Genomic DNA, 26,833 nt, shown 5'->3' on the forward strand with positions numbered 1-26,833 from the left:
GTGTTTTTTTTTTTTTTTTTACACATATATATATACACATATATATACATATACACATATATATACATATACACATATATACTTATATTTCTTCTACATAAAATGAAAAGTATTCTACTTTCACATAGAAACATTTTCATACAGTTTCTTCTTGGGGGCTAATTCAATTAACTTAGAAGGAAAAAACTTCATTCAGAGGGGGTGTTACTAAAAAAAAATGATAAGGTTTAGACTGTGAGCCAGCCAAGTAGATGAATTAAATGCTTTTATTTCGCAACTTCATTCACAGCACTGTTGGTAAACCCTTAAGCTACATTGGAAGCAATGACCAGAAACCAAAGATGGTGACTAGAAAGCAAAAAAAGCGAATGATATTCCATGACTTCAAGCGACTACGGATGAAATACCCGTGGATGCCACAAAGTGGACAAGCATAGAAATAAACCTTTCTGGTGTCCATTCTTCTCACAGAAAAAAGGATACCATAAGTTGAATACGAGTGTGAGAAAACAGAAAACACCTTATTTCAAGCAAATGTCTGAGCTGCTGGAGAGAGTTTAAAAGGGGAAGAAAAATTGACAACATATTTAAACAGATTGTGAAAACAATCCCATCTGTCGCCTTTGGCTCAGCACAACTTGCCAGATGGAGCACTTATCATTAAGAATGTTAACTGCAAGATTGCTGCCAATTGGCTCCTTCATAGTTCCTTTTCTCCTGTGAGTGAAGCACCAAATAAAAGGCTTGACATTATTTAATAATTTTTGTATTAAAGTAGTGCCAGTTAAAGTAATCTATAAACCCAGGGAGAACAGAGTGTAGCTGGATCAGCTGAAAAAGGTTCAGCCACATAGCATAGCTACTCTCAGGCTCTGCTCAGGTGAGGAAATTAAAAATGTGGGCAGTTCATACGTCCCAGGCAAAATCAATCTTTAATTAAGTACATCAGTGCATCTTTAAGAAGCATGAATTATTGCACAGGATTAGAAAAATTAACAGAGCATGAGAAGACACGCTAATTTCAATTTGCCACCTTTTTTCATTTGTCCACCTTATTCCGTAACTCAGGTAAAATTTAGGTGAAGGCGTCATTACAAAGGCTTCAGTGTTCTATTTCTAACTTAAAGAACAACTGACTGTTCTTTAAGTTATACTTTGTAATTATAAATATACACTGATTGGTTTGTAATTAGGCCTTCCAACAAATTAATATTTTCTCACAAAACTAAAGTTTTGTGAGAAAATATTAATTTGTGTCTGCACCTTCGACGCATGATATGAAGGATCATTTATCACCAAGGAAGGGGTCCCCTTCACCAAATAAGCAAAAATGTAAAGGAAAGAGGCAGCATGACTGTTATTTTGTATTAACCGGTGTCACAGATTAACTAGTGTTGATCAAACAGATTGGTTGTAGAATTGCTTCTCAGGAGCCACTACCAACAAAGCAGGAATGTGGTGAATACTTTGTCTTTACAAATGTGTGATGAACCGAAGATTTGAACCAAAATTTTGATTCATCAGTCCATAAAACCTCCTTCCAGTCTTCCATTGGCAGTGTTTCATGGCCCAGGCAAGCCTATTTGTCTTATTATGATGTCTTAGCAATGGCTTTCTTGCTGCAACTCGTCCTGTCAAACCTGCAGCTGGAATTCTTCTCTTCGCAGTTGAAACCGAGTCTTGCTTACTACGACCACTATTAAGCTGTGCTTGAAGCTGTTGTCCTGTGAGCAGCTTATCACGCAAGCTGTTAACTCTCAGAAACTTGTCCTCTGATTTAGTTGTGGCTTTGGGTCTGTCAGACCTTTTCCTGTTAGTTTGTTTCTGAGAGACTTTTGATGGTGAAGAAAACTGTACTTACAGGCACCTTGATGTTCTTTGCAATTTCTCTGTAGGAAACACCTACATGTTATGATGGTCTGTCTCTCTTTCATTGTTAATTGCCTTTTTCTCACCATTTTTGTAGCAACACACTACTCCTCTGCAGTACAATACTGTAGTTTTCAAGGCTTGATCAACCTCTATTGCTGAGGAACAGCTTTAAATTGTTAATCTATGTTGTGTTCCCTGAAAAAGGCCTTTTTGTATAATTCTGTTATTTTTCACTTTTGGTTAACCTTACCTTTAAAACCAACAAACAAACAAACATTTGTACCTTTGTACCATTTCAAACTATTCATTGGACTTGAACGACATGAACTGTAATAAATAACTGGAAAAATTGGGGTGTTCTAAAACTTTTGACTGGTAGTTTATATTTGTCAGTTACATGCTTCAAAACATTAAACCAATTTCAGCATTAGACAAAAATAATCTGCGTAAATACAAAATCCAGGTTTTCAATAATGATTTCATTTATTAAGAGAAAAAGCTAGCCAAACCTTCGTGGTCCTATATGAAAAATCAACTGCCCCCTAAACCTAAGAGATGGTTGTACCACGCCTGGCAGCAAGGGTCAAGCACTTGTGATAAACGGCAATGAGTCTTTCACATTGATGTGGAGGAACTTTGGCCCACAATTTTTGGCAGAATTGTTTTCATTCAGGCACATTCAAGGGTTTTGTCCCACCAGTCTGCAGAATATTTCCCCAAAAGTCTTGTGTATCATCAAAATGTGTTTTGCCTTGTGTTCATTTTGGCCAGCTATGGAACTCTCCCTCGGATATTTTTTCCCAGTGTGCGTCTCATTGCTAAATCAAGAACACTAACCTTAACTGAGACAAGTGAGGCCTGGAGATATTGTTCTGGATTCTGATACCTTATCCAGGAGGTCACGACCCAATGTGTTATTAGAATCATTTGATAGAAAGTTTGAAAGTTCGCCACAGTTTTCTCCATTTTTGTGGATAAGGGCTCTTACCTTGGTTTCCCTGGAGTCCCAAAGCCTTAGAAAGGACTTTGTAACCATTTCCAAAATCGCAAATGTCAATGATTTTGTTTCTCATCAGTTCTTGCGCTTGTTTAATTTTATCAGACAGGTTACACTTGAATTACTTCTCAGTTCAAGAGTTTTGACAGCAATCAGGGTAGGGTGCGGATAGTGAAACTGATATTCACTGTGATTAATCATAGTTAATTCATTTTAATGAAGTCCCTCATTGGTAAAATACCCCATGTTACAACCCTGTTGACAACAGCCAGCTTCGTAGAGGCCACAAAGGTGACATTTAGGTCTTTAGGTCGTGGCAAAATTCACTTTTTTTCTCCTTTCATTGTTTATTTTGTTTTTGTTTGGAAAGGAGATTGTGTCAAAGTCACATGCACTCTACTGGAAGCTGGGCACAGTTGGAATCCTGCAATCTAAAGTGCCTTTATAAAGTGTCTTAAGTGCCTTTATTTATAGGTACAGCTATTTTTTCTGTCACTTTCAGTTTTTTATATGTTTCAATGATGAAAGCTTCTGCTTTAAAAAAAAACCCAAAACGGTTGCTTGTTATTACATAATAGTTCATAAGCAGTACTGGGTTGAGTTTTAGGATCTTCTAAACTAAAATAAACAGGATGAAATAATTTGGAATTTATTTGGGGTAAGTCCTATATTATTCCCATGTATAGGCAGATTGTGGTTGTGAATTGCTCCTGCATGAAACTCAGTGTGAGAACTTCACATGGTCTTCAGTGATCAAACATACGTAGCTATGCAGCATTAAAAAAAAAAAAAAAAAAAAAAAAAAAAGGGGTCTCATTGGCTGACTTTAAAAGATTTTCCTCCAGTACACATTACTAACTACAAGCTGCAAGACTCGTAGTTACAAGCTGCAAGACTCGTAGTTACAAGCTGCAAGACTCGTAGTTACAAGCTGCAAGACTCGTAGTTACAAGCTGCAAGACTCGTAGTTACAAGCTGCAAGACTCGTAGTTACAAGCTGCAAGACTCGTAGTTACAAGCTGCAAGACTCGTAGTTACAAGCTGCAAGACTCGTAGTTACGTGTCATTTAGCGGTGTTAAGCCTATTGCCAAAGGAAAATGTCTGTGTATACAAACACAGACACACACACACTTGAGCGATTAAGGCCAGCAGGAAGTCAATTTGCCAGTCCTGATAAATTGAGACATGGCTTTAGAGAAGTGCCAGTGCTCTCTGCCTTCATAAAAGCATTAAAAATGCAAAGCAGGGGGCTTTCAGCAGCTGCCATTGCTCACCTTGAATTTGAAGATAAATACTGCACTGAAATGCCTAAGTGGCTGGGGCTGCAAGGAAAATCAGAAAGCAGCTTAATCCTGAAGATCTCCAGCAGTGTTCTCGGCACATGTCTGGGGCCAAACTGGCACTGTGTTCTAACTAGGGATGGACCGATCCGATATTACGTATCGGTCCGATACTGACCTAAATTAATGGATCGGATATCGGAGAGAAATAAAAAATGTAATCCGATCCATTAAATATCAAAAAAGCACCTCACAAAACTTGCGACATGGCGTAACTCTGCTCATAACCGTAGCACGTCGGAGCAGTATGCATCAAGTGATAGAGCGTCTGTGGCGTGCGAGACCTGTCAGCGGTCTGGTTGAGTATTTGTAGCCTCGCTACCAAACAGCATTTCATCTCCGAGAAAGTTATCCAAGAGAGAAGTAAAGCAAGTGTCTAAGTTCATCTCTGAATGTTTGTAAAGCATTCCCGCGTTAAGCTTAACAACCAATATATGGCGCGACTGCTTCTTCTCTCTCCCTCCCTCTCCTGTTGCTACTTCAATCGTGAAACTGATTAATGATCAGCTGATCGGCTTTTCTGTCGCGAGTCCGTCTCTCTTGTTTGTTTATCGCCCACTTCGTCCCAGAAAGAGGAAACCAGCGGCTGAACAACAGCAGCACGTTTAAGCTTGATAATCTGTTGTTAGTAGAGCTGGGTGATATAAGATTTTTTCATATCACGATATGTTTTTTTCATTTCAGGCGATAACGATATATACCATGATATAAGCTAAATAACTATATTTGTAAGATTTAAATGTGCCGTTGCTCACAAGTAAAATGTGAAATAATCAGCAGCTTGTTTTGATTTAAATATTCATTTCCCATAATAAGTTCAACAGGGTAGATGTACTTAAGGAACATGAGACTTTTTCAGATAAATAAAGGCAAATATTGCAAACTACACAAAAGGCAGCCGCTAAAGCGTTTAAGTTTCAAAACAGAACAAACAAAACAGACTAAATTGTCAATTCCACTTAGAAACAAAATATTAATTCTAAAAATAAATCTTAGTTTGTTTTACAGAAGAACAGACAAAATTGACTAACTTTTGTCAATATCAAATAAACTGAGAACTAAAAGGAAATTCTCAATCTCTCCTTGTTGTATAGCTGAGCTTTTCAAACAGTTTTAACAGTTACTTTATTCTGACAAAAGCCGAATGATGAATTAGCGCTTCCAGTCAGAGATTAAGCTGCACCGCTTTACTGTATTTCCAGACTTGCTTTCGGCACAATTTACAGTGCGCGCTACTCTGTTTTTTTTGTCAGACTTGAAATAGCCGAAATACCTTCACACTACGGAACTTCTATGGCTCTTCCGTTCGACAATCTCTCCGGCATTGGAACCATCATCTGTTTTCTCTTCGGTAACGCTCTCGGTTGATTTTTCTAGTCGGCACACTCATTTCCTCCATTCCCCGGGTGGAATGGCGGTTGACTGCTCCCCAAACAAATACAGCATGGCACTTGTGCTGTACGTAACAAGTCACGTGACGTGACGCTGCGGCTGTGATTGGTTCGGCTCTGCGCTACTTAATTTGGATTGGCTGTTCTTCTTTTTTTTTTTAAGAGGACAAGAGCGGTGAGGTCTATCGCAATAGTTTAATTTTTCTATCGAGAAAAAGTTATTTCGCAATACATATCGTTATCGTTCTATCGCCCAGCTCTAGTTGTTAGAATTTATTTAATATTACTTTCTACACCAGGATCTTTTTCTACGTAGCTGACGGCTGGTAACTGTCTAGCAAAGTTTAGCCAGGGGGGCCGATAAGGATTGAACAGTGAAAAGGGGGCACAAAGACATACTTTTCTTTCATATTCTCAGTTAAAATGTCGAGCTTTTAATAAATAATTATCTGAATTTTACACCCAAAGTTTTAATCTGATGTAAGATGTATAGAAGTCCATTACTGTATATAGTAACTATTAAGTCTAATATACCCTAGTAAGCTATAGTACTATTTCCATCTGTGCAGTCTGCAATTCTGTTGAAGAAAGATGTTGAATCTATTTATTATTTCTTGAAAAATAATTGATTTCTGTGCATTTTTTTCCCACACTGCATCAAATTAAAGTTGATTACGTCGATTAAGCATCATGAGGTGGAGGGTGGTTCCCTATTTTTGCTGGCAGTTTGCAACCCTATTAGTTAGGTTGCTTACTCTTTAATCAGAATCAGAATCAGAATACTTTATTGATCCCTGGGGGAAATTATTTTTTGTTACAGTGCTCCATTTTAAACCAACATTAAGACAAGACAGACAATACGCTAACTAAGAATAGTACAATATATACATATATATACATACATACATAAGTCACTTATAAATAAATATTTGGAAAAGAAACATGTGTAGTTGTAGCAGCAAACAGTGTGTTAAGTGGATGCGTTGTACAGGGAGATGGCCACAGGCAGGAATGATTTCCTGTGTCGTTCAGTGGTGCTTTTCGGTAATCTCAGTCTCTCACTGAACGAGCTCCTGTGACTGACCAACATGTCATGGAGTGGGTGGGAGGTGTTATCCAACATTGTCTTTATCTTGGACAGCATCCGCCTCTCCGACACCACCTTGAGGGAGTCCAGCTCCATCCCCACAACATTGCTGGCCTTACGGATCAGTTTATTAAGTCTGTTGGCATCTGCGACCCTCAGCCTGCTCCCCCAGCATGCAACAGCATAGAGGATCGCACTGGCCACCACAGACTCATAGAAAATCCTCAGCAATAAAATACAGTGGGGCAAAAAAAGTATTTAGTCAGCCACCGATTGTGCAAGTTCCCCCACCTAAAATGATGACAGAGGTCAGTAATTTGCACCAGAGGTACACTTCAACTGTGAGAGACAGAATGTGAAAAAAATATCCATGAATCCACATGGTAGGATTTGTAAAAAATTTATTGGTAAATCAGGGTGGAAAATAAGTATTTGGTCAATAACAAAAATACAACTCAATACTTTGTAACATAACCTTTGTTGGCAATAACAGAGGTCAAACGTTTACTATAGGTCTTTACCAGGTTTGCACACACAGTAGCTGGTATTTTGGCCCATTCCTCCATGCAGATCTTCTCGAGAGCAGTGATGTTTTGGGGCTGTCGCCGAGCAACACGGACTTTCAACTCCCGCCACAGATTTTCTATGGGGTTGAGGTCTGGAGACTGGCTAGGCCACTCCGGGACTTTCAAATGCTTCTTACGGAGCCACTCCTTTGTTGCCCGGGCGGTGTGTTTTGGATCATTGTCATGTTGGAAGACCCAGCCTCGTTTCATCTTCAAAGTTCTCACTGATGGAAGGAGGTTTTGGCTCAAAATCTCACGATACATGGCCCCATTCATTCTGTCCTTAACACGGATCAGTCGTCCTGTCCCCTTGGCAGAAAAACAGCCCCATAGCATGATGTTTCCACCCCCATGCTTCACAGTAGGTATGGTGTTCTTGGGATGCAACTCAGTATTCTTCTTCCTCCAAACACGACGAGTTGAGTTTATACCAAAAAGTTTTACTTTGGTTTCATCTGACCACATGACATTCTCCCAATCCTCTGCTGTATCATCCATGTGCTCTCTGGCAAACTTCAGACGGGCCTGGACATGCACTGGCTTCAGCAGCGGAACACGTCTGGCACTGCGGGATTTGATTCCCTGCCGTTGTAGTGTGTTACTGATGGTGACCTTTGTTACTTTGGTCCCAGCTCTCTGCAGGTCATTCACCAGGTCCCCCCGTGTGGTTCTGGGATCTTTGCTCACCGTTCTCATGATCATTTTGACCCCACGGGATGAGATCTTGCGTGGAGCCCCAGATCGAGGGAGATTATCAGTGGTCTTGTATGTCTTCCATTTTCTGATGATTGCTCCCACAGTTGATTTTTTCACACCAAGCTGCTTGCCTATTGTAGATTCACTCTTCCCAGTCTGGTGCAGGTCTACAATACTTTTCCTGGTTGTCCTTCGAAAGCTCTTTGGTCTTGGCCATGGCGGAGTTTGGAGTCTGACTGTTTGAGGCTGTGGACAGGTGTCTTTTATACAGATGATGAGTTCAAACAGGTACCATTCATACAGGTAACGAGTGGGGGACAGAAAAGCTTCTTACAGACGACGTTACAGGTCTGTGAGAGCCAGAGATTTTCCTTGTTTGAGGTGACCAAATACTTATTTTCCACCCTAATTTACGAATAAATTCTTTACAAATCCTACCATGTGAATTCATGGATTTTTTTTTCACATTCTGTCTCTCACAGTTGAAGTGTACCTCTGGTGCAAATTACTGACCTCTGTCATCATTTTAAGTGGGGGAACTTGCACAATCGGTGGTTGACTAAATACTTTTTTGCCCCACTGTACCAGAATAGGGAGGATGGAGCAGGTTTAAGTTTATTAGATTGATCAGTTTTGCTGAACTATGAAATATTTTGGGTGCAGTGTATGTTTTGCATAAAGGTATAACAGAATAGCTTTAGTGTTTTGGTTTTTTTTGTTGTTGTTGTTTTTAAACTTGAGTATGAACTTATACAAAATGCAGCAAGATATTAAAAAAAAACATTTTTATTGATTAAAAAACACTATATCGGATTCATATCGGTATCGGCCGATATCCAAATTTATGATATCGGTATCGGACATAAAAAAAGTCATATCGTGCCATTTCTAGTTCTAACATACTCCCATTTCATAGATAGACTTCAGGCTCTTCTCACCACTCTGTGTTACTGACTCAGCTGGAAGAACCCAATGAAAAATTTTCTTGAATTCCAAGTGAGAACCTCTAGATCACATATTGACTAGAGAAAAAACAATTACTAACAATTCGAGAAGCGGTGAAGGAAGCCATGACATCAGGGATGTCGCTCTTTTGAACTGAACTAACAGCAGAGTTAAACTGGAAAAATACAAGAAACTGTGCATCATCGGAACAACTGAGAAATGCACTGGAGAAATAGATGAGGACATGAACGAAGCGTCTTACCTTGAAGGATGCTACTGATGTAATATTATTAGAATTGATGGTATTCCAGAGGGTGCAGAAGGCACCTCCACTGTCGCTTTTATTAAAAAAATCTGATGAAGTTGGAACTGGCTTGAAAACACTAAGCTGAACCAAGAGTGTGACCTGGGAATAGAGTGAGCACACTGGGCCCTTGTGCCAAAGGTGATACACGCGAATCTTATTAGGCTAAATCTCAGGGGTCAAAACTTTGCATTTGCATCTTTTCCATTCTCTAATTTGACTATGCCCCCTAACTTTTATTTGGATTCCCATACTGTCACTCTGATTTTGTTTGAACATTATAGTAGAATGACATTTTAGCCATATTCTTCTCTTCTTGTTTTAACCATAAATACTGATGCTTCTGAATCTGCCTCCAAGCTTTGTTTTTTTATTTTTTTCTCTTTTCTCACTTAAAACTGGGAACCTCATTTGTTGGCTGCAAGGTTTTGGATTATGCTATTTGTGTTCATTTTGAGGTCTGTGATAATAAATGCAGTTTCTTTTTTTTTTTTTAAAGATAGCTATCAAAAAACTTAAAAAAAAAAAAAGAGAGAGTTTTCACACACTTTCACATCTTCTAGAAGCAGGAAGAAGAGAGGAGTGAACCATATAAGGCTTATATGATTTAGTCATGAAAGTGGCCACTTTCATATATTGTTTTAGTAAGTTTTCAAAACATACTAGTTTCATTTATATACTTTTTCTAGGGATCATATCTTTTTTTCCACTCTTGTATGCTTTTCATACAAGTTTCACACAAGACAGATACAAACTTTATAAGATTTATATATATCTTTTCCATATGGCAGTCAAAAAACGAGGGGCTACCTCTGTAGCATGGAAATGGTTTGGTTATGAAAAGTCTGACACAGACCAGATAAAACTGTACTATGCAATTATGCTGCAAACCGGTCCCCACCTCAGACTCAAACACAGCAAATCTCTTCTACCACCGATACAAAAATCATGTGAAAGAGTATGAAGAGAGTTTACTGATGAGAAGGAAAAAAGAGCTGCCAGGTGCTCCAAATAAACCTTAGACTCAAACGTTAGAACAGGCTTTTCCCCGCAGCACGCCGTGTAATAAATACTCACAAAGAAAATGGCGGCCCGAGATTCACAGAATTTACAGAAAATGCACTATTTTGTGATATAAATGCTTCAATGGCTATCAGTTTGTCAGTTTGACTCTAAAGTGCTGTACTGTATGTTTGTAAGTTTTCTCCCCAACAAACACAACAATGTCGACAAAACGTCGAGTGGGTGCCTTTGGCTTGATTCTATAGTACTGCATTTATTTTTCTACGAGGTTTGAACTTAGAGAGTGTTTAAACAAGAGAGAAAAGTGTGAAAATGTTCCTGCCTGTCTGAGAAAAGTGTATAAAGTGTGTAGTGAGGGGTTTTACAGCCTTAAAACATCTATAATAATTGTAAAAAATAAAGTCGGCTACTTTGCGGATCACTTATCGCAGGTTATTGTTAGAACATAACTACCGCGATAACGAGGGACCGCTGTAGTTATATATAGTTAGCTAGTGAAGCAGACTGCAAAACCTTGATGATCACACAATTTTTTTAATTATCTTTTTTTTTTTTTTTTGCAGACAGGGAATACTGTATATGATTTCGTTGATTTTATCCCAAAATCTCGTTTCTTCCTTTTCTGTGCATGTTACCTGTTGTTTGACTGTTTAATTTGGAAAATAGAAGTAAAAGGGAAAAAAACAACAACAAAAAAACTATCACCATGTGGGCAAAAATACGTTTGCCTTAGAGGCCTGGATACAAAGCACGCGCACACACACACACACACACACACACACACACACACACACACACAAAACAAAAAAAAAAAACAACATCATATGTATATACATACATATACATATATAAATAAATATGTACACTGATAATAACTGTGCCAAATGTGGTCATATCTAATCTGATATTTCTATTTGATTAGAAATGTACAGACTAGTGTCCAGCTTTAATCACAAGGGGCTTAACTTTTTACTTTAGCATCAACACCATCTGGAACCAGAAAGATGAAACCTTAAAAAAAAAAAAAGTAGACCAAGTGACGGGTTGCAGAAAGTCAATAAATATGCCATCTTTTAGCTTAAAAAAAAACAATAAATGAACTGAGCAACATAGTCAAAAGTGTTTAACATTCTGTTTCTTTGGATTACTCACTGTACTTCTGAGCCGACATGCTGGTTTTTAAATTCCTATTTATAACCACAAAACCTATACACATAAACAATGTTATCTTTGCTAGAGATCAGAATTACTGAGACTGAGGATTTTAATGAGTAACAGCACAGACCTACTGCTTTTAAAACATGTCTCTATGGAGCCCATCTGTTTAGTCTGTTCAAACTGGGTTTGTACCTTCCTACTCTTGTTTCTCATCAAACACAGTGAATCAAAAAGGAACAACTTTTTGATTCAAGTTCATTTTCTTCTCTTTTATTATTTTGAGTTCCACCAGAACGCCTGTGTGTTTTTTGTATGCAGTAACACTGTTTATATTGCATGCGTGAGATCACCGTGTGCAACGTACTGATAACCTTAGAAGAAGAGGGAACTAATGGGAACGCAAGTTAATTATTTGTAATCAATATGAATGTGTCAGTTAGCCAGTGACAACATGAGATACACTGTAATTAGAGTGGAGGAACAATAGAGCATGCAAACCTTTTGCACATTTTAGCTAATTTGAGCTGGTTCCAGTGTGTCAGTACACACAGTGCCTCTTACTTGATGTTTCTTGGGCTCTGGTGACATCTCCTGTGGGATGAATTTGATCGGTCCTTTGATCTGCCTCCTGGACCTCTTGGTGCCATCTGGTAACGTCTCCATGGCAATATCAGCTTCATCGCTGCTGGCTTGGTCACACTCAGAGCATTGCCTAAGGAAATTGAAAACGACTTGACTCATTTAATTGAATTAATTTTTTTCTTTTTTAATCATACACCTAAATCTTCAGTCTTTAATGTAACGATTAGTTGATTGTGTTTACAAACAGACAATGCGGTGCACATCGCAAATTAGCTCACATAGACACATTAGTTGTGCCGCTTCTTAATGATGGTATCTTAGCTAACAAGCCCAACTACCAGATTCAACTTGTAATTGGCTAAAAATCACTTAGTCTGGTGAGAGGGACGTTGCTAGCTGTCAGTTTTTTCAAGCAATGCTCAAATTTCCACATTCCGACCCTTCAGGAGCTGTCCACTCAGCACAGCAACTGTTAATATAGAGCGTTATTAAATTTATTGCTAATGCAATTATATGGCACATTGACTTCTGAGGAAATTTTAGATGGCACTCGTCATCAAAAAGGTTGCCTACCCCTGGTCTAGCATAAACACAATATACAGTTCCCTGTTAGTGTAGGAAATGGAAATCAGCCGAGACAGCTCTGAAACATCTGCTTACATCTTGTTGAATTCATTTGCGTAAATCAAAAAAGAGCAGCAGGTCATCTGCCTGTACAGTAAGAATCTGCCCCGCTCACATTAAAAATTATTGCGAGTGGTGCTTCTTTTCTCCAAGCTGAGCCATTACAACCGATGTTAGAGTTTCCCACCTGCTGAATGTCATTTTAACCCCTGACTGTTCAGATGTGGAGACAAACTAACACTCTACAACGTAGGCAACAGAAAATAGCTATTTTTTAAAATTATTTTACTCATTGTTTTCTACATAATAGAATGAAGCTGAGTACATTATGAGTACATTAAAATTAGAATGTGGATTTGAATAACATTTGTATTTTAATGTACTAGTATTAATTCAAAAATTAAATACGAAAATATGAATACTGCAGAAGATTTAATTACTTTTGCATAAAAACAGAATAGGTAGAATTGTCATTCAAAGAGCTACTTTTTACTTTTTTACTTTCAGACCATTTACTTTTTCACTTTTAACTGAGTAAAAAAAGTTTAGTATTTTTTAACACAGATTTTTGTACTTTTGCTTAAGTAAAGAGTCTCAGTAAATTTGCCGCTTCTGGTTATTATAAATCTCCGGCTCTCTTCCACAGCTTGTCTTTGTCCTGTCGTCTTCCCCTCACCTCCAACCAGTCGCTGCAGATGGCCGCCCCTCCCTGAGCCTGGTTCTGCTGGAGGTTTCTCCCTGTTAAAAGGGAGTTTTTACCTTCCCACTGTGGCCAAACTGCTTGTTCATAGGGGGTCATATGATTGTGGTTCTCTCTGCTTTCTCTGAATTATTGTAGGATCTTTACTCTTCTTTTTAATATAAAGCCGCTTGAGGCAGCTGTTGTTGTGTGCTATATAAATAAAATTGAATGAACTGAATTGCACTTAAGGAAATGAGAAATGGGGTTAATGTGTGACTTTCACTAATGACTGTTTTGTGCCAGTTTTATCTCATATGACTCACAACAACGGATGCTGTCAGCTGCTCAAATTAGATCACTTTTCATGGTGTTTAGGGGAGAGCCTCGGGGTCCACTTAAACCCAACTTACCAATAGCTGTTCTTGGTCTTCTTGGGCATTCGTGTTAGTGGTGGCTCCAGGCAGCCCAGGTGGTAGTAGAGCTTGCATGTGTCACACAGTACAAGCAGATGTTGGTCCTGGTTTTTTTTACAAATTCCGCAGCTGCAGAAATACATCAGGTTTCAGTGAGTATGAGAAATAATGAGCATGAGAAAAGGTTGTTGCTTTTTGTTTTATTTTTGTTTTATAACAAAATTTCTCTAACTGTATAATGAATTCCAACAGGAAAGAGGGAAAGAGCCTCCGTGTTTTACAGATGATACTCACTGATGTATCGCGCTTTTGATCTCCTCTGTACATATTGAAAACAATTTGATTCATCACTCCGTAACACCAGTTGCCACGGATTTTCAGTCCAGTTATGCTATTGAAGTATAACCTCATTTCCCCATTTCCCTTCCTTAAGAAGGGCTTCTTGACAGACACCCATCAAGTGAGACCTTTTCTTATTAGGCTTCAGTAAACAGCTGATGGATCAGCTGAAGGGCCAGATGCTTCTGTCGGGTCCTATGTCAGGTTTTTGTTTCCCATTTCTTAAAAGACTTTCACAGACGTTGTTTATCAGCTACAGGTAGCTTTTAGACCCATCACTTCCACATGCACTACTCCAATTTCCTCAAATATTGCATGAGCACACTTCATCCACACTGAGATATCCCATGTTGTCAGCTCAAGCTCTTTGGGAATCACTGTGAAGTTTTATATTATAGAAGTCTGTCAGACTGTTATCTTTGGTATTTTATAGAAATGTGATTTTGGGTTTAAAACAGAATGATGTCCGTCTTCACTTGCATTAACATGTCTTCAGACCTGAAACTGGGTTTTTCAAGGAACAGCTACTAAATGAACAACTTACACTTGGAAGCGGCTTAAGATGTTTTTCTTGCATAATCAGTCAGTGGATAATCAAGGAACAGATCTCATCTGACCATGAAATTGCTTGTCAGACAACTGTTGCGTTTTTAGCCTCTAAAAAAAATATGGACTGAGAATAAATAAAAATGGCAGCCGCCAGTTTTACCCCTCAGTCTCCTAGCAGTTGTACCTATGGTACAAGTTTGAAAATTCTAGGTAACTTCCTTCTGGAGTTATCACAATCACAATATTTTCAGAAAACCTGACCTCTCATCTTAATCATAAAGTCGAGGTCGCTGAAATCCAAACTCACACAAAATCTTTAGTAGTAGATATTAATTTTAAAATTATAGATTGTGAATGCGATAACTCAAGAATGAGGCAAACTTGGGTGTCCACACTGCCCGCCTGCTCACCTACTTGGCAGGGTGACAACAATACCTCATTAGCCTTTTATGGCTAAGGAGTGAAAATGGCTCCAATTCCAAACCAATTAATGCAATGCTTTTCTTAACTCCTTGAATTAAAGCTTTAAGACTGAACAAAAAAAATAAAAATAAAAAATGACTGCGGTGCCCATAGGCAGAATGACAAGAACAAGTATCAAATACTTATTTGAGCTAAATGTATCAGATTCAGATAAATTCTCCTATTTCAAAGCACTGAAGATGACGGATAAAAAACAATCCTCGTCCTAACATTTTACCCATTTCATTAACCTTTGCCTTTCTCGCTCCATCATGACTCAAAGCTATTGTGTGTTTACCTGTAGAGGATCGCTGGCAGACTAGATGTCTTCCCTTGGGTGCCTCCTTCCTTCTTGCTGGGCTTCCTTTCTTTTGGGGCCTTCAAGATTGGTGGAGTATTTAATTTCTACCAAAAAATAGAAAAAAGAAACACACACACAAAAAGTTTGATGAATATTTAATATACATGAAAAGTAACTTATACTTCACTGCGAAGTAGATTTTATAAAAACTAAGACAAATAAGATTTTCTTTGAAAAAGGAATACACAGCTCATCATAGTATTCAAGTCAGTTAAATTTCTGAAATATTGATGTAGTCAGTTAAGTAGCAGGGGGTTCCCAGATGCTTTGAAAATGAACAACATTTGCACTAGAATGGCAAGAATGAGACAACCCCCAAAACAGAAATGGTTTTTCATATCCCCCCCCCCCAGTTTTTCAACTCCAGGAGTTGGGCTACTTGTAGCCCAACAAGTATCTGTTTGCAGTGGGTCCTGCAAGCAGATACTTCAGAGGTTTCCCTTAGGCAGTATTATTAGAAGGGAGAGCTTACATTTTCATTGTAATACAGATGATATCCTGGTATCTCCACAAAGCCATATGATAGACCTCACTCAGTTAAATCCAAGAAATATCTTGAAGACATAAAGACTTGGATAACCTCTAATTTCTCTCCTTCTAATTGCAGATAAAACTGAGGTTATTGTACCCTACCCTTATTGTACTAGTTAGAAAAATTGTGCCCAGACTTCTAGCAACACTTTGAGAACCAGGACATGTCCTTCAGTGCATAGGATAGCATACATTTTCACTGCTAGGCAGATGATACATAGCTTCATTGATCACCAAAGGATGTGGCAGAAATCTAAACGCATAAAGACAGATGACCTCTAATTTTCTGTTTCTAAATTCAGAAAATAAAAATATTGTGTCTAACCAGATGCTTATTCTGGATAGCAATACCTTTGCTTCTATTTACACTGTGAGCGATTTTGAGCAGGATGTGCCCTTCATTGTGCATACTGAACAAATATGTAGAACTGCTTTCGTCCATTTACTTTCTTCCAGTATCTCTAAAATTAGAAATATCCTGTCTCAGAGTGAGTGCTGAAAAACTAGTTCATGCATTTATTACTTCTAGGCTCGACTACTGTAATTCATTATTATCAGGATGTCCTAAAAAGCCTTCAGTTAATCCAAAATGCTGCAGCAAGAGTACTGTCAGGGACTAGAAAGAGAGCACAGTTTGCCCATACTGGCTTCTCTTCATTTGCTCGGTGCTAAATACTAAATAATATTGAATTTAAAACCTTTGTCATCACATACAAGGTCTGGCTGCTGGAGGCTTCCCATGATGCACTGTTTCTTCTTCAATCATCTTTTTTCACTCTCCATGTGTTTATAATCCACTCTGCATTTAATCAGTTATTCTTAATCACAATTGATCTTGTGTCCCATGTCCCTCCATACCACCATTCTTTACCATGGTGATGGTGTCCAAGTGAGATTTGCGGAGATATGGGCACCCAGAAACCTGAAGGTGAAGACAGAACTGCTCTAGGAATCCGCCCACAACAGAATGACGAGCTCCCAATAGGTTTTTTTTTGTTTGGTTTAAATGACCCCTGATGGTACTATTTTTGTCAATATTGAAGATTGTTTTTGAAAATGGAAACAAAGGTTATCACAAGAAGTATGAGAGTCATAACTTGACAGAGAAAAGCCATGTGGGTCTGAGCCATTCAACTGAGCTAATGTTAGCCACAGCAGGCATGGATACAGCTGAGCCCACACTCCTGAATAATCCTGAAAAAGCTTTGTGACTTCAGAAAAGATAACAACGAACAATATGCGGATATTAAACGTGGGGTTGGCAGAAGGCAGAAGGAGGAATCTAAGAGACCGAGACAGTGCTACAATCGGCATCAACACTAATTATGAAAGAAGAGGTTCTTTGGAGAGCATGACAGAAGAAAGAGGTGTTTTATGAAGGGGTCGTGGACTCACCTATGTAAGGATGGCGCCAAAGCAACAAGAGAAATGATGACAACACTGTGCTAAAACCTACAGCCACCCCAGATCAAGAAGAGATCCACTTGAGAAGCTTCAGGTGTTCAGGAGAGATATGATGATGACCGAAGATCTCGGATTGTTTTACAAATCTGATATTTTAGTAAGACTGGTGATTCCTCTCTGGAAACATGACTATGGAGACATTATATAATAATATGTGTTCAACAAAATTTCATGCTAAATGGAAAGACATTGAACTCTCAATGATGAAAGACCCACCAACCCAAGCAATTTTAGCTCATACGAATTTAGATATACATCTTGAGATGACTGAAAACCCATGAATCAAAAGTCATCGTCTGATGTGTTTTTTCAGAACTCCAAAGCAAATGGTACATCTTGACACAGGTACATTGAACTGTTGGAGGTTATGTCGTGTATTGGCACATATTTTGGGACAGCCCAAATATTAAACTCTTATGGCTCAACAAAGCTTTAATCAGTATATTTAAGGTAAATAATATTCCTTTAGAATTTTCCACCATATTCTTGGGAAATTCAGATAATTTGCAGGACCTAATAAATAAATATCTTTGGGTTGGGTTGGCCTCTAGAGCCAGACTTTGTTGAAGTCTCTGCTGTTTAGAAATTTGGAGTAACATTCCTTATCTCTTTTGGGCTTTATGATCCCTTTTGGGCTTAGCATCAGGGGAAAAAGTAAACAATGTTAACTATAGCCACCATTAGTTCACGAGGTAGATATAGGGTCTGAATTTAATTGACATGGCCTTTAAGTCTGGTAAGCAATTACCATCTATAATTCTGTGGTTATGTCAACAGACCTGGAGTATATAATCACAGAACCCCCCACCCCTTCCAAAGTCTTTGTTGCAGTCCCGGAGCTTTAAGGTCTGGAGCAGTAGCTCCACTTAGGCATTGGGGACTTATGGATGGAGCCTGGATTCAATCAATAGACAACACTCCTGGACAAAACAGCTATAGTAAATCTCTGATTAAAGTTCTTCCGTGTTGTTTGAGAGGGATCTGGCATCGGTGAGGTAGCTTGATGGAAACGGGGGTTTGTGCTGCTGCTTTCGCAGCTGGACATGACTGCCAGCTCTGCATCCCTGCTTCTGTTTCCTCTTCCTCCGCCGCCTGTGTCGCTTGCTGTTCCTGACAACCCACAGAATGCCCAGTGGTCTCACAATCTTAGGTGGGATACTGTGGGTCCAATCCAGATTAACACTTTTGGCTCTATCCTGGCCATTTGTGGCCACTTCACTTTTATTTTTTTCAACCATTTCCATTCTGTTAATGCAAATGGAATGAAACTTCCCAAAGCTCTACATTTTTTTAAAGATTTTTCAATTTTCAACATCAGCTCCTTAATAATGTCAATAATATTCACTATACACCAAATTGTTCCTCTTGGCTCTATCGTGGCCATTTTTGGCCAATTGAAACCCATTATAACCACCTTTTTTGATTCCTTGTTATTGACAGTACTAAATCATACAATTTAGGTAAATTTTCTTTCATTCTAAACTCAACACATGAAAATTGTAGTTTTTAAAGTTTTTTTTACCAAATTACATCATTTACCCATTTTTGGCCAAACAAGCAATTTAATGTAGTATTCCTTTTTTTTTTTTTTTGCCTGTCCCGTTTGCCATCAGAATTATTGTCTAAAGGTGAAGAAAGATACCCAACGGATTTACTTACAGCCAGGCTACCAGGTCAGTAACCCACATCTGTCAGCACAGACCCTCCCCTCGCCCCAGCCACGAGGAAACAATCACCTAAGAGCCAATAGAGCCCCTAATAGGCCATGACCGCTACCCCGGGTTGAGCCCCCCAAGGAAGATGCTCATGTAATATTCCTAGTTTCTAGTAGCGGCCTTTGATGGCTTATCACACTCCAACAGACCAAAAGAATGACACAATTTTGACATAGGTTTGATCTTAAGGATCTAATAGTTTGTGCTTGTGCATGACATTGCAGCACAAACATGTATTTGCAAGATAGACTGGAATAAATTATGACGCATCAAATATTACACAGGTTGCAGTGAATTTCTGTCGATGCAGACTGTTGAGCTTTGAGGTTCCCAGTCAAACTTAGCTTTGAAGCACATGTTAAAAGCACTTTTACTCTTGTATTTTTCATGAAAAGATACCATACCCAAAATATCAACTCCCAAAAAAAAGAAAACCCGATCAAAGGACATTTTGCAGAGTTCAAAGCTGCAGCTGCAGCGCAAACGACAACAAACACTATTTATAAACGTGTCCTGGAGTTTATGCAGGTGCAGACAGGCTTACTTACAGCAGTAGCACTTCCAGATCATTTATTCTGGCAATATGGCAAGAAGGTCATCACTGCTACAAGCACTGTCTATATGATCTGGTCAGAGAGCAAGGACAGCAGCAGTCATCTGTCCTTGAAGAAAAGACATCTGCCCAAGATGAAGAAACTTCCTCTCCAGATGATGAGAGGACAATCTCCAAAGAGGCTGACCACATTACCATGATGAGTACTAGCTAGTGCCGGAATCCTCTTCTGGGGTTTTTGTTTTTGTCTTTTCGTTTTTTTGTTTGTTTGTTTTTTGTTTTTTCTTTGGGGGGGGGGGGGGGGGGGGGGTCTTTTGCTATTAGATAATATTTAATAAAACTATTTTGTTACAACCGGAAAACCGTGTGGGTCCCACTAACTGAAGAGAGACTGCTCTACAATCCAGTACCTACTGGTATCAAACCAGGGCTCACCCTGTATGCAGTTTCCTGCATTAGCAGCCTGAGATCTACTTTTGACTTTTTTTAAAACAAAGGCAGTCTTTTAGCTGCTGTGCACCCTTACGAACCTGCACGGGAGGCGAAGGCGTGAGGATTGTAGATGAAGTGGAGATGTGAGCCTTAACCAGAATAAAGCAATACATAGCATGTTGGATGACAACACTGGAAGTTCTCAGGAAGTAAAAAAAGGCATGGGGTTCAGACTCCAACTGACGGAGGAGCTCCAAGGACAACGTCTTTCCTTCGGTCACATTGGCAGAGGAAGTCTTGAGATGAAAACTGGCACAGGGGAAACAACCCGGAGCTTCCTCCCCAGCTCCTCCAGTTGCAACAGTGGAAGATTTTGTTGTCTGTCTTTGGCTTCACCAAAACTACCACGGCGATATCCCACATGCTAAAGCAACAGAGGAATGTGCTTCTTTTGACCACAACGCACAAGGAACCAGCAGTTAGTGATGGGGATTAGAGGAAGCCTGGAAGCAAGAAGCAATCCTGGACTACAATAGGCACAAATACAGCTTGGATAACTTAGAGAGGATGCTGGCACCTTGAGTTGTAGAAGGAAAACTAACTGATGGCTGATGGCTCTTTTCTCCAATCTCCTGGATGTCTTGGGATACAATGCCTTTGTCCCACTGGAAACAACTTCACTGAAGTGGGGGAGTCCTCTACAACCTACAAATGAAGAGTGATCCTGGGAGAGCTGGGGGCACATGCTGGTGACCTCGACAATTTCAGGACACCCTTGTCCCTGATTCTCAACCATTTCTGCCATTGATATCAAGACACAGTAGTCTGAACCAGAGTGTGACCCACACCCCACCATCAAAATGAGAAGAAGGTGCAAAAGGTGCACCTCCAGGAACAGCAGCCCCTCAGGTTTAGAAAGTGTGCCTACAAAAACCACTCTACTGTGGTTAGCACATCTTGCTGCTAATGAGGATGCATACAGAAGCACACACACTGGAATATAAATTTTGATCATTTTTGTGGTTATTTGGTCATTAAATTGCCTTTCTGGCCACTAGCACACCATGTGTGATTTTCTTTTTGGCCATTCATCCAAAAAAATTAAATAACGTAAAAATAAATAATTGTTACTGTTACTGGTACTGCCCTGCAATGATGATTAAAAAAAAAAAAAAAAAAAAAAGAGGTTTCATCATTCATATGCTAAAAAATGTGAACTTTGAACATTGCTATTTTCACCCAAAAGCGTAGTAATAATACGTAATCTGACTGGTATGCAAGGGTATAATTTCTGAATTTGAATTATAGTTTGGTTTTCATGACTAGGACCAGTGTTAATTTAAAAAAATCAAGTCAATGAAAGTAGAAAAATGTTTTAATATATATTAATTTTATAGCATTTTGTGAACGTAAACAGGAGGTGCCCATTTTTTTGTATTTTTTTGTTTTTCTGTCACTGCACAAAAAACAAAGATGCATAAAACTCATTAATACTTTTAATTATTGCTATGCATCAAACCTCCACCATGGTTAGAAAAGAAATCATTTTGCATGCATTATTTAAAAAAAAAAAAAAAAAAATAGATTTTATGATTTTATCCCTATGTAAATAATTACAATTATGTGATTTAACTGGCATTTAAAGGGTTAAAATTCTGAATTTGAATGAAATTTTAATTTTCCTGAATAACACTGCTGCCAATTTAAAAAATTAAGTCAATGAAAGTGGATTATTTTTTTTTAATATATATTAATTTTATAGCATTTTGTAAATGTAAACAAGGGGTGGCCATTTTTGGCCACGAACAAGCTGAGAGGGAGTTTTTATGTTTTTGCTCTCCCTGCACAAAAATAATGCATTATAATCAATGTTGATGTGAATCAATTACATGTCGGAAGTGTGATTTTATCATGGTGGAAGCAAAACAGCAAAAGTAAGAGGAAATTCCTGACGATGTTTATGTGAAGCGAAATGTGAATCATAGTTTCGATCTACTTTCTCTGCTGGTTCAATCAATTTTGGTTGGAGGGAGATAAAACCTGCAGCTTCAGAATCTAGCGCAGATACACAAAGCACCTGCCACCTTTTCAAAATCAGTGAGCTGTCGGCTTTCAGCCCCAACGGCGTGTCCGTGTGTATGTGCCGTCAGGTGAGAAAGGCGACAGCTCACTGATTCGGATGCGTTGGGTCCGCGTTTTGTGTTTACGTCTTTGTGCAGAATCTGTGTACCAGCTCTCATTTACTGTTTTAGCTGTTTGGCGGTTGTAGAAATTTTGTGAGGTTTAACCTGAGATTCTGGCGGTTTGGACAAAATAAATTTATATTTAAAAATCGATTCAGGATTTTAATGAATCGATATCACGTTATCCAATCCAGAATCGATTTTAATCGATAATCAAAACCCAACCCTACTGCAAATATATAAAACTGTGAGATTTGAGGTTGTCTTCCACCTAGTACAGTGGACAAACAAACTGGTGTTTAAAGGGTTAAAAATGTAATTTAAGTAATAACTATTTTATATTTATGAAAAGAACTGGAGTTAGTTAAAAAGCTTTGTGGGAAAAAATGGCAAAAAAAACAAAAAATTATTAAAATTACAGACCTAATCTGTTGGTGGACACTTTTGGCCACGAACAAGCTGAAAGGGTAGTGATTTTGATCAGACTCAGAAGGTTAAAGTCTGGGTTCGTCCATACGCACCAACATCAGAAACTAACTAATAAATACAAAGAGTGAATAACAGCTCACCAAGTGCTCTATTTGTACAAACAGGTTTCATCGTAGTTGAAGAAGCATTTTAGCTAAACAATTTTACCCACTAACTTGATGCAACAGAAAGCACAGTGAGCATTTATTGAACATCTGTTTGTTTTTGCCTGAGGGTTTGGTCTCAACAATATTAGCTGAAGCAGTCCTTTGCAAGTTTCCTCAAAGCAGAGAAGGGAAAAGGGAACCTGTTGTGTATGGTAGGTGAAAAGCGGCAGCAGATACATTCAAGCCTCCCCTGCATCTCAGGTGTAGTGCTGCCACGCAGGTTAATTAGAAAACTTATCTCGCAGGGATTCAGTCTCTCACTAAACAGACAAGGTTTTCCCCAAGGAAGCTCTAATCTGAGCATTCTCACTCTGCCTGCATCGCTGAAGGAGCATCTCCAGAGGGAAACCTGATAGATGGGAGGGGCAGGTGACCAAAGCACAAGGGCTTGCTGAGGCCATCTCTTTAACTAAAACTAAAGTCTGCCAGGGTGTAAGAACGAGAAAATGTCTCCACTGACAATATAGAGCAGTTTGGTTAACAAGCTTCATCAGACAGATAAAGAAGTTTAAAAGTACACATTTAAACAATGAGTTTGAACAATTTAAATAACAGTTCAGTAAGCTTTTAGGCATCTGGGTTTCTGCCAGACTGTAACCTATCCAAACACAGCGCAAAATGGACACTTGGGTCATATTTGTTCCACTTCAATCATTAATATCACAGCTTATTATTGTCACAGCAATTTATACTTGGTGGTTAAGATAAAGCCATTTTAACCATTGTAGTGGAAAAACACGTAATACATCAAGTATGCATCTTTTTAATCTTGAAAAGATTGAAAATAACTGCACTTAGTAACAACAAGACGTCAAATCCATATGCTTAGTTACGTCATTTGTAAAGATGACCTAAGACTATTGATAACACTTTTAGTTTGTTTTAATTGCAGAACTACGGTCTGCACATGGGTAACTTAAAAAAGTAATTTAATCTAAACGCTAATCATAGCACTCCTGGAATATGACTTCTGATGTTTTTCTTATGAAGTTGCCAGGAGTGCTAAACTTCTAGAGGCGTCAAGAACAAAAGCACTGACTGTGTAGTGGAAGAATGATGACAGTCCCAGTTGGGGACATCCATTTCTGCAAATGCACAGAAGGATGACAAATAGGAGATGAAAATGTGGCAGATAGATGACACAAAGGCATTCACTGCTGTGACTGATGTTGCTACTTAAACAGTGCATGTTCATAATTGGTGATTTATGGTGGTCATTGCAGATTCACTGCCACTCTTGCAAGTTCTTGTACATTCTGCTGCCTCGCCACCATATTAACATCATTTGACAACTTATCTGCTCAGCTCATACTCTCCACGACCACACGTCTAATAAAGCTTTTAATGGATTTACCTGCTGCTTAAACTATATACATAAAATCCTGAATCCTGAGTGGCTCCACCATCCCAGCATTACAGTGATGTAATATTCATTTTCCTCAATAAATTCATGTAAAGAATGAGTGGCATTAGTGGCATTTTCTAATTTCTGATCTGATCTTTTGATATTGTTTAGTATATAAAAGGTACGCAACTGATGAGGCTAAAATTAGCTTTACTTCACTGCAGATCACACGCAGCTCTTCATTTCATTGTCTAAACGTTTAACTAAAACCACATGTGATTTTAATACTTGTGACTTTCTTCACATGAAGAGTAGTAGTGGTGAGGTTTCTCTGGAGCCTTTTCAGAGGTGTGGATATGAGAACTAAAGGCTGTCTGTTAACCGTATGATCAACCTATCCAATATCCACTGCTCTAGGGTCCAGCTAACTTTTCCTTCACAACAAGAGCTGAATAAGCTATTCAGCGACCAGTATTAATCATACAAGTACACCTAATAAGAACCAAATCTCAGACATTTGGCACAACTGTCATTTCAGCGTCTTCTTAGAGAGTTTCTGATATATTGTGATTTTTATCCAAGCAACACAGTCAGCTATCTATTTTCTTCCACTTCAATTCAGCATCAGGGGTGACTTTATAATACGAGCAACTAAGGGCACAATTACCCTGTAATTAAATGTAATTTGGAGGTACTTATGGATACTTACAGATACTTTACAAGAAAAGACACATTGCACTGCAAATAACTTTAAGCACGCTGTAAGTCATAAACTGGGAACAACTAAGCTGTAGTGCCTCTTCACCTCACTGTGCAATACCTTTTGTGCAATACTTTTGTAAATAGTCAACGGTGCAATAGACTCAATACTTGAAATGTGCAATTCACTTGTATTTTTATTTTTATTCCTATTTATTCTATTTATCCCCTTCGTATATTTTATTTATATGTGTGTGTGTGTGTGTGTGTGTGTGTGTGTGTGTGTGTGTGTGTGTGTGTGTGTGTGTGTGTGTATATATATATATATATATATAAAATATTCTGTAACTCTGTAACTTCTGTCGGTGCTGTGCTTTTTTGGAAATCGAATTTCCCAGAGGAACCCACCCGAGGGATTAATAAAGTTCTATCTAATCTAATCTAAAGTAATTTTAATTATGTCATACTTAAATAAATTTTATCGTAATTTCAGAAAAAACAATCAATATTTCCCCATTTTACATTAAGTACGCTTTTCTTTTTGGGGTGACTTAATCTTGCATAACATCTAGGTGTTTTACAGGAACAGAGACAGAAATTGCACTGTAGGAAATCTTAAACATGACATGAAGCACTACATATAAAAAGCTAAATTACATCATGGAGCGATCCTCTTAAACTGATTTTTAGTTTTAGTGTCGTTATTTTCCTCAGAGTTATCGATTCTGTCAGTAGTTAGCCAAGATAAACTAATGTCAGTCTATTAGCTGCAACCAACCAACCACATGACGTAACGTACAGACAGAAGACAGCGCCACACATGTTCTCAATTTTTAACTTTAAGCAGTTCTTTCTTAAATCCAGCTTCACAGACAGTGTTACAATCTACATCAGATTTTGAGAGCAGGGCTCCATGATTAAATTAGCCTTTATATGTTCGGTATTTCTTGTCCTATTTAAGTACACTGTAAGTCATACTAATTACTGAGTAATTCATTTTTAGTACACCACAGAGAGAGGGGTGGCAAAAGCAAAGGAAAAGGCTTTTTATCAGCTGCATGCTTAACTGGACACTAAGTAAGGATCGCCTACATATAATGTAGGCAACTCGCTAGAAAGACAGATTGAGCTGCAGCAAGTTAACGTGATGAAAGCTAGAGCTTTAAATGTACTGACAGTACGTCATGGATGGAAAAGAGCCTAGAAAGGTGGAGGTATGTGCTGTGGAGAAGAGGAGTGAAAGACAGAATGCATGTGTTTAAATGAGTGGGAGATAGTTGTAAGAGTAAAGATGCAAGGAGCAGAGGCAGTGACAGCAGATGAGTTTAAATATCTGGGGTCAACCATACAAAGCAACTGAAAGCCCCACAAGAGAGGTGGAGAGAGAAGGATAGCAGCTAAAGAGAATATTACAGTTTACAACTTAGTGAGACGTGTTTTGGATGTATGATTTGGAGACGTGGCCCTGACAGAAATATGGGAGGCCCACCTGGAAGTGGCAGAGCTGAAGTTTCTAAGAATTTTATTAGAAGTGATTAGACTAGAAAGAATTGGAAATGAGTGGACATCAGACAGACAGCTCGATATGAGCAGTTTGGAGGACAAAGAGAGGCAAGGCTGAGATGGTTTGAAGAGAAGAGCACAAAAGGAGCACAAGTGCACAAGAGGCATGGTGGATATAATGGAAAAGGATGCTGATACTAGAGCTGTAAAAGGGGAAGACCACAGAGGAATTTCATGGACGTACCGAAGGACACGCAAAAGATGATGGTAGCGGTGGGGTGAGAAAACTTCTAAAAACACTGGCCCAAAGCAGAAGTGGAAAAAGAAGCACACTATGAATGCACATTTATTTTTGCTACTTTCATTTTACAAAGCTATATT

The 26,833-nt window shown here is 38.6% G+C and overlaps 1 protein-coding gene across 6 annotated transcripts in view; it reads right to left on the reverse strand.

Moving 5' to 3' along the window:
* The window catches only part of phf14 (PHD finger protein 14), a 138,063-nt gene that overhangs the window by 73,221 nt on the left and 38,009 nt on the right, over window positions 1-26,833 (reverse strand). For 5 of the 6 annotated variants that reach the window (XM_085396838.1, XM_085396842.1, XM_085396841.1 and 2 more), the window contains exons 12-14: window positions 15,330-15,436; window positions 13,679-13,810; window positions 11,942-12,092 (exon numbers count right to left, since the gene is read on the reverse strand). In XM_085396838.1, the coding sequence (XP_085252964.1) occupies window positions 11,942-12,092; window positions 13,679-13,810; window positions 15,330-15,436 (390 nt within the window). The remainder of the gene's footprint in view (window positions 1-11,941; window positions 12,093-13,678; window positions 13,811-15,329; window positions 15,437-26,833) is intronic. The other variant, XM_085396840.1, reaches the window with a different exon arrangement.

This window comes from Rhamphochromis longiceps, linkage group LG22 (genome assembly GCF_057381845.1).
Source record: "Rhamphochromis longiceps isolate RC_006_pf linkage group LG22, R_longiceps_female_GT1.1, whole genome shotgun sequence".
Classification (NCBI taxonomy): Eukaryota; Metazoa; Chordata; class Actinopteri; order Cichliformes; family Cichlidae; genus Rhamphochromis; species Rhamphochromis longiceps.